The sequence below is a fragment of the Meles meles genome, chromosome 19, assembly GCF_922984935.1.
Source record: "Meles meles chromosome 19, mMelMel3.1 paternal haplotype, whole genome shotgun sequence".
Classification (NCBI taxonomy): domain Eukaryota; kingdom Metazoa; phylum Chordata; class Mammalia; order Carnivora; family Mustelidae; genus Meles; species Meles meles.
The window spans coordinates 57388331-57397773 of NC_060084.1; the positions used below are offsets into that span (position 1 = coordinate 57388331).

Here is a 9443-nt window from a genome sequence, read left to right on the forward strand (position 1 = left end):
CATTAGAATAATTGGGATTCCAGAAGAAGAAGAAACAGAGAGGGGAGCAGAAGGTCTATTGGAGAGAATCATTGGAGAGAATTTCCCTAATATGGCAAAGGGAACAAGCATCAAAATCCAGGAGATGCAGAGAACCCCCCTCAAAGTCAACAAGAATAGGTCCACACCCCATCACCTAATAGTAAAATTTACAAGTCTTAGTGACAAAGAGAAAATCCTGAAAGCAGCCCGAGAAAAGAAGTCTGTAACATACAATGTTAAAAATATTAGATTGGCAGCAGACTTATCTACAGAGACCTGGCAGGCCAGGATGAGCTGGCATGATATATTCAGAGCACTAAACGAGAAAAATATGCAGCCAAGAATACTCTATCCAGCTAGGCTATCATTGAAAATAGAAGGAGAGATCAAAAGCTTCCAGGACAAACAAAAACTGAAAGAATTTGGAAACACCAAACCAGCTCTACAGGAAATATTGAAAGGGGTCAAGAACTAATTCCTATTCTTCTGAAACTGTTCCAAAAAATAGAAATGGAAGGAAAACTTCCAAACTCATTTTATGAGGCCAGCATCACATTGATGCCAAAACCAGAAAAGGATCGCACCAAAAAAGAGAACTACAGACCAATATCCTTGATGAACACAGACGCAAAAATTCTCACCAAAATACTAGCCAATAGGATTCAACAGTACATTAAAAGGATTATTCACCACGATCAAGTGGGATTTATTCCAGGGCTGCAGGGTTGGTTCAACATCCGCAAATCAATCAATGTGATACAAGACATTAATAAAAGAAAGAACAAGAACCATATGATACTCTCAATAGATACTGAAAAAGCATTTGACAAAGTACAGCACCCTTTCTTGGTCAAAAATCTTTACAGTGCAGGGATAGAGGTACATACCTCAATATCAAAGCCATCTATGAAAAACCCACAGCGAATATCATTCTCAATGAGGAAAAACTGAGAGCTTTCCCCCTAAGGTCAGGAACACAGCAGGGATGTCCAATATCATCACTGCTATTCAACATAGTACTAGAAGTCCTAGCCTCAACAATCAGACAACAAAAGGAAATTAAAGGCATCCAAATCAGCAAAGAAGAAGTCAAACTCTCACTCTTTGCAGATGATATGATACTATATGTGGAAAACCCAAAAGACTCCACTCCCAAACTGCTAGAACTTGTACAGGAATTCAGTGGAGTGTCAGGATATAACATCAATGCACAGAAATCAGTTGCATTTCTGTACACCAACAACAAGGCAGAATAGAAATTAAGAAGTCAATCCCATTTACAATTGCACCCAAAACTCTAAGGTACCTTGGAATAATCCTAACCAAATAGGCAAAGAATCTGTACCAGAAAACTAAAGTACTCATGAAAGAAATGGAGGAAGACACAAAGAAATGGAAAAATGTTCCATACTCATGGAATGGAAGAACAAATATTGTGAAAATGTCTATGCTACCTAAAGCAATCTACACATTAAATGCAATCCCTATCAAAATACCATCAATTTTTCCCCCCAAAGAAATGGAATAAATAATCCTCAAATTTTTATGGAACCATAAAAGACCCAGAATAGCCAGTGGAATGTTGAAAAAGAAAACCAGGGGCGCCTGGATTGCTCAGTGGGTTAAGCCTCTGCCTTTGGCTCAGGTCATGATCTCAGGGTCCTGGGATCAAGCCCCGAGTCGGGCTCTCTGCTCAGCAGGGAGCCTGCTTCCCTTCCTCTCTCTTCCTTCTGCCTCTCTGCCTACTTGTGATCTCTGTCAAATAAATAAAATCTTTAATAAAGAAAAAAGAAAAAAAAGAAAACCAAAGTTGGTGGCATCACAATTCCAGACTTCAAGCTCTATTACAAAGCTGTAATCCTCAAAACAGTATGGTACAGACACATAGATCAGTGGAACAGAATAGAGAGTCCAGAAATGGACGCTAACTCTATGGTCAACTAATCTTCAACAATGCAGGAAAGAATGTCCAGTGGAAAAAAGACAGTTTCTTCAACAAATGGTGTTGGGAAAATTGGACGGCCACATCCAGAAGAGTGGAACAGGACCATTTACTTACACCACACACAAAAATAGTCTAAAAATGGATGAAAGATCTCAATGAGAGACAGGAAGCTGTCAAAATCCTTGAGATCACAGACAGCAACCTCTTTGACCTCAGCTGCAGCAACTTCTTCCTAGAAGCATTGCCAAGGCAGGGGAAGCAAGGGCAAAAATGAACTATTGGGATTTCATCAAGATCAAAAGCTTTTGCACAGCAAAGGAAACAGTTAACAAAACCAAAAGACAACTGACAGAATGGGAGAAGAAACTCGCAAATGACATATCAGATAAAGAACTTATCTATAAAGAACTTACCCAAAACAAATAACCCAATCAAGAAGTGGGCAGAAGACATGAACAGACATTTTGGCAAAGAAGAGATCCAAATGGGCAAAAGACACATGAAAAAGTGCTCAACATCACTCGGCATCAAGGAAATAGAAATTAAAACTACAGTGAGATACCACCTCTCACCTGTCAGAATGACTAAAATTAACAAGTCAGGAAACAACAGATGTAAGCAAGGATGCAGAGAAAGGAGAACCCTCCTACACTGTTGGTGGGAATGCAAGCTGGTGCAGCCACTCTGGAAAACAGTATGGAGGTTCCTTGAAAAATTAAAAATTGAGGATGTGGAGAATGGGGAACCCTCTTACACTGCTGGTGGGAATGCAAGTTGGTACAGGCACTTTGGAAAATAGTGTGGAGATTCCTTAAGAAATTAAATATAGAGCTACCCTATGACCCTGAAATTGCACAACCAGGTATTTACCCCAAAGATACAGATATAGTGAAAAGAAGGGACATCTGTAACCCAATGTTCATAGCAGCAATGGCCACAGTCACCAAACTGTGGAAAGAACCAAGATGCCCTTCAACTGACAAATGGATAATGGAGATGTGGTCCATATATACCATGGAGTATTATGCCTCCATCAGAAAGGATGAATACCCAACTTTTGTATCAACATGGAAGGGACTGGAATAGATTATGCTGAGTGAAATAAGTCAAACAGAGAGAGTCAATTATCATATGGTTTCACTTACTTGTGGAGCATAAGGAATAACATGGAGGACATGGGGAAACAGAGAGGAGAAGGGAGTTGGAGGAAATTGGAGGGGGAGATGAACCACGAGAGACTGTGGACTCTGAGAAACCAACTGAGGGTTTTGGAGGGGAGGGGGGTGGGAGCCTGGGTGAGCCTGGTGGTAGGTATTAAGGAGGGCACATATTGCATGGAGCACTGGGTGTGGTGTATAAACAATGCATTCTGGAACACTGAGAATAAAATTTTTAAAAATAAGTAAAATTTAAAAAAAAATAGAGCTACCCTACAACCCAGCAATTGCACTACTGGGTATTTACCCTAAAGATACCAATATAGTGATCCAAAGGGGTACATGCACCTGAATGTTTATAGCAGCAATGTCCATAATAGCCAAACTATGGAAAGAACCTAGATGTCCATCAACAGATGAATGGATAAAGAAGATGTGGCTTATGGGCACCTGGGTGGCTCAGTTGGTTAAACAACTGCCTTCAGCTCAGGTCATGATCTTGGAGTCCCGGGATCAAGTCCCACATCAGGCTCCCAGCTCCATGGGGAGTCCACTTCTCCCTCTGACCTTCTCAGCTCTCATGCTCTCCCTTACTGTCTCTCTCGAATAAATAAAATCTTAAAAAAAGAGATGTGGTGTGTGCACGCACGTGTGCATGCACACACACACACAATGCGATACTATGCAGTCATCTAAAAAATGACATCTTGCCATTTGCTATGACATGGATGGAAGTAGAGGGTATTATGCTAAGTGAAAAAAGTCAATCAGAGAAAGACAATTATCATATGATCTCTCTGATATGAGGAATTTGAGGGGCAGGGTGAAGGGTCATGGGGGTAGGGAGGGGAAAAATGAAACAATATGGGATCAGGAGAGAGACTCTTAATATCAGGAAATAAACTGATGGTTGCTGGGGGGGGAAGGGGTTAGGGAGAAGGTGGTTGGGTTATGGACACTGGGGAGAGTATGTGCTATCGTGAGTGCTGTGAAGTGTGTAAGCCTGATGATTCACAGACCTGTACCCCTGGGACAAATAATACATTATATGTTAGTTTTTTAAAAAACCAGTTAACCCCTTTATGAGCATAGAAATAGTGGCAGCTAAGAGTAGCATATAGTTGCTTCTACAGAACTCAAGGGTTGAGCAATGGACTGATGTTTTTCATTACAAGTTTTAGGTTTCTGGGATTCTTTCTGGATTATACACCAGTACATGTATTTGGGGAAACCAAGCCTGTTCCATGGCTGCACGTCTTACTTTGTCAACATGAAAATCTCCAACAATCAACTGGTACCCAAAAAAATACAGTTACCTGTTAATGCAACAAAATTACAACGTCCAGAAACAGACACTGGTATCTAAGAACAGACAGTGGAGTCAGAAATTACCCAGTTTATAGCAACTTATTATTCAATAAGCAGCAATGCGAGAACAGGTGGGGAATGGTATGATTTCCTGCATGCTATAAATTGAAGAAAATTTCAGAGGTGATGACAACTGGAGACCCAACAAAATGAATGCCCCATCAAGCAATTTGTAGCATACAAACCTTTTTCTTCTTCCGGCATCTCTGCTGCTTCTTGGTTTAGATCTTGGGGTCCCCATGGCTGTGTCATCTCTGCAACAAATAGTGAGAGTGGGATATTGAGATACCCAGGCTGAAAATGGCCAGTGATGGATGCTCTCTGCAGAGCCAAGGACTGCCCTGAAAAGCCTGAGACTGAAGACAAAAGAATTACATCCCCCAGCTCCATCAACTCAAGTTCTTTAGGTCCAGCCATCCGCCCATCAGGAATACTCTCTCCCCACACTCATAGGACCCACTGTCTCTTCTCCAAGTCTTTGCTCAAATTTTAGCTCAACAGTGCTGGGCAGTCCTGATTAGCACTGCACCTCTTCCCTACAGCACACACCCAAGACTCCCTATTCACCTTTCTCTTTCCATTCCCTTTGTTACCTCCTCACACACCATGTAGTGTACTTATTTCTTACCTTCAGTACCTCTCTTCACCCCACTGAAGGAGGGATGCAAATGACTAGCCTCTGTTTGCTTACTTATCCCAAGTATGTAGAATGCCCAGCACATAGAAAACACTCTATTTCTGCACACTAGAGCACCATAAAAATAAAGCACCAAGAATTGGGTTCTAATCCAAGCCCCTCTATATATTCCACAAAACCACTCTGAATGCCCCATTCCTCATGAGCTGAAGGGCCCCTTCCATGTCTAACTCACACAGCAATAACTCATTCTATTGTCCAGTGCTGAGCTGCTATGAGCCAATGTCCCATAGGGATAACGGCTCCGATGGAGACATGGCTCTAACATTTATAACTCCACTGGTTGTTAAAGTTTGCAGGATGTGATCTGGGTAGCTAGCTGGGTCCTAGGCTGCTTCTTCATGCCACATGTTCCTTGGAAACACTACCACCCATCACTCTCTACCATGGTGAATCGGCAAAAAAAAAAAATATAAATAAATAAAATAAAGTTCCAATTTTGAGGAGCCCCACAGAGCCTACATGTAGGGTCTGTCCAGGGTTGGGTCAGCTCTCCTAGCAATAGGGAAACTGAATGGGGAATCTTAGAAGCATAACACAATAAGCTAAGATCATCCCCTCATCACTAGCTCCATTTACTTGTACATCAACTACATGGCACATTGCATTCCTCTGTTGCACATAACCCAGTGAGGGGATCCCTCCAGATTATAGCCTTGCTGCCACACTCTATATCTAGATACATTAAATTGAAGGCTCTAGATCTAGCTGGGGCCACTTGTCAAAAGAGCCAATGCCATATCCTAGAATTTAAGTACAATTCCCTTTTTTTTTTTTTTTTTAAATCCCAGTCCTGACTTCCCTTTTGCAAGGAAATCACAGATTCACCTACCCAAAATCTGTCAGAACAGTCTTGGGTAGGGTGGAAGATACATACCGTGTGATGACAAAGACATTCCCAGTTCTGATACAGGCCATCTGGCATTGTCTCAAACTAGCACCTGGAATCCAGAGAAAACTACCCCAAAGATAAACGAATGTGTGAAAACGTTCTCTTCTAAGCATTTCATCCTAGCAATGCAGAGGTAGGTACAGTTGGCCAGGTTTTCAAGAGAGAACAGAGAGCTCAGTGGTAAGTCATTTGCCCAGGGTTATAGTTGGTTAGATGGGCGAGGCTTTGAATCCTGGCATTCTGACACCAAACCTAATCCCAGGACCCCCAAAAGATAACACACATACACCCCTAGAAACACATGCATTCACATACTCATAACACAGCATCGTTCAAGCACAGACACTCTCATTATGCCATATTTCCTAGAAGATGGAGCCAAGGGGAAGTGGAAGCTATCCTGACCTGCTGGACCTTTGTATCATCGCTAACATTGCCAGGAGATGATGTGGTCTAGGGCTTTTTCCTGCTGGCAAGGTGTCCCCATATGCCACACCCCCTCCACAGGTTTCCTGGGAACCAAATAAGGACGAGGAAGAATGGGCTCTTCCAAAGTGCCAGGTCTGGCTCTATGGCACTCACACAGGACCAGCGGCCAGGAAGGAGGTCCTTCCTTAAATGACATTTTCCTCTGTGCACACGCCTCCCTCTGGGATCACCAGTCAACAACAGGATCTAAGGATTCTAGGTTCCACTCTCTAGCTCTCTGCTCAACACCTGCCCATTCTACACAAGAGTAAATGAGGGATTTTGAATGAAGGGGGAAGATGGGGAGGGGGCAGGGAATGGAGAAAGGGCGGTGGGTAGACAGGAAAATCTCGTCCCCACCCCATCCTCCTGCCCACCTGAAGATCCATAGAGCCTGAATTTCCAAGACTCAGAATCTCGGATTTGGGAAATATCATATTGCCGGCTGCCATCCCTACTGCTTAGAACTCATGCCCTCATTCGGGGGCAAGGGAAGCAGTGTACAGTCAAGCACAGAGCCTCTGGAAATCCACTACCTGGGTTCAAGTCACCAGCTCTGTGACCTTGGGAAACTCACTTGAGCTCTGGACTGTTTCCTTGTCTACAAAAGTGGGACAACACTACATCTTATGAGCGTAGTAAAGACGACGTATGAATGCATAGGAGGCATCAGGATCGATGCCTGTCATAACAGGTACCACCAAAAGTTAGGACGATTTTTGTACCGGTCTCAGAGACAACTGGTTCTGCCATCAACTGGCATGTGCTCACTGCAGAGAGAAACGGGATAAAAACCACATGGGTTTTTATTTTACAGGAAAATGAGATCACTGATACATTCAGAAAAAGGATTCCAACAAAAATAGTAGCACAATTTCACACTTGCTAACCGGTTATGAAACACATCACTGTCCCAGTAAATACTACACAATACAACAGCACACCAGGCAGCTGGCTAGCTACTCCAATGCCTCCACAAACACAACATGCACTTTACCTTAAAAAAATAAAAATAAAATAAATTAGGTTTATTCCTAGGTATCCTGTGCTATTTGGTGCTATTGTAAATGGAACTGATTCTCTAGTTGCTCTTTCTACAGTTTCATTGTTAGTGTATAAGAAAGCAACTGATTTCTGTGCACTGATTTTGATCCTGTCCCATTACTGAATTTCTGCTATAGGAGTTCTAGTGGTTTGGGGGTGGTCTTCTGGGTATCATGTCATCCACAAAGAGAGAGTATTTGACTTCTTCTTTGCCAATTTGAATACCTTTTATTTCTCTTTGTCGTCTGACTGTTGTTGCTAGGACTTCTAGTACTATGCTGAACAAGAGTGGTGAGAGTGGACATCCTTGTTGTGTTCCTGATCTCAATGGGAAGGCTCTCATTTTTCCCCCATGGAGAACGATATTTTATGCAGTCAAATGCTCTCCCACTGAGCTATACCCCTGAGAATGATTTTAAGGAGAATGGATTTTATGGAAGGCATGTATTGCATGGAGCACTGGGTATGGCACATAAACAATGAATTCTGGAAACTGAAATTTTAAAAAATACTAATGATGTATTTTATGGTGACTAACCTAACACAATCAATCAATCAAACAATAATTTAGAAGTGCCTGACATTTGCTTGCATGTGTAGGAAGCTTGTGAGGATCTGTGTAGGTGAACGAGCAATCTAAAACCAGACAGTAAGTTTTGGGTGCGTGTGGCTTGTGCTAGGGTAGCCGGTAGAGGTTTGAGGTGTGTATGTGCATGTCCATTTTGTATATTCCTTCATGGCTTGGCTCAGCTGTGTGCAGTTTTTTTTTTTTATGTTTTATTTATTTGACAGAGATCACCAGTATGCAGAGAGAGAGAGAGAGAGAGAGAGAGAGAGAGAGAGGTAGAAGCAGACTCCCTGCGGAGCAGAGAGCCTGATGTGGGGCTTGATCCCAGGACCCTGGGATCATGACCTGAATCAAAGGCAGAGGCTTAACCCACTGAGCCACCCAGGCGCCCCTTATTTTGTTGTGTTGGCATTTACCTAGTGTTTCCCTTGTAGGACAAAGAATCCTGTGTAAGCAAACATGAAATTCCTGTTACACTCCAATCATTCCCTAATACTATAGTTGCATTGGAAGAAGTCTGTATTTTCTCTTTTTTAAATTTAAATTCAGTTAGCCAACGTACAGTACATCATTAGCTTTAGATATGTGTTCAGTAAATTACCAGTTGTGTGTCACACCCAGCACTCATCACAACATGTGCCCCCCTTAATGCCCATCAGTGAGTTACCCCATCCCTTCATCCACCTCCCCTCCAGGAGGTAATCTGTATTTTCAAAAGAAGGTTTGTAACACAACTGAGTGTACCTCTCAGTTTCCTCTTTCTGCTTGGAATCACCATTCTCTTCCAGACTAGAGCTCCAAATCATTGCAGCCTTCAGACCTTTACCTGAAATTTTCATAGCCCAGCAGGGGGATTTTTCAGGGGTAGCAATTTAGCATGTCCCCATAAAAATCCACCAACAATCTCCTTGCTCGTAGGAGCACAAAGCAGATGTCCCTCTGTACTCCCCCATCCCTCCATCCCTCCTGTGGACCCACTCACCATTCAGTATTGCTCTAACGTCCACACACAATGAAGTCAGATTCATGTTCTCAAAGATGCTGAGGGTCACTTCCCATATCTGCCTTTCTGAAAAGTATTCACCCAACAGACGTAACAGATTAACAGGATCACTGGCTTTCAAGTTTGCCCAGGGGATCTTCTGGAAGTTCCCAAGCAGCAGCTCTGGGGACTGGAGGCACAGCTTGAATTCCTCCAGCTGTGACTGATCCAGGCCCATCAGGTAAGACAGCAGCTTATCAGAGGAACCATTGTTGACGTAGACATTCACAGAGGAGCTCAT

General features: G+C 42.7%; 1 protein-coding gene across 1 annotated transcript in view; it reads right to left on the reverse strand.

Annotated features, from left to right (window-relative positions):
- NLRP13 (NLR family pyrin domain containing 13) overlaps positions 1-9443 on the reverse strand; it is a 31104-nt gene extending 21661 nt beyond the window's left edge. The window contains exon 1 of the mRNA XM_045986819.1: positions 9143-9443. Coding sequence (XP_045842775.1) covers positions 9143-9443 — 301 coding nt within the window. The remainder of the gene's footprint in view (positions 1-9142) is intronic.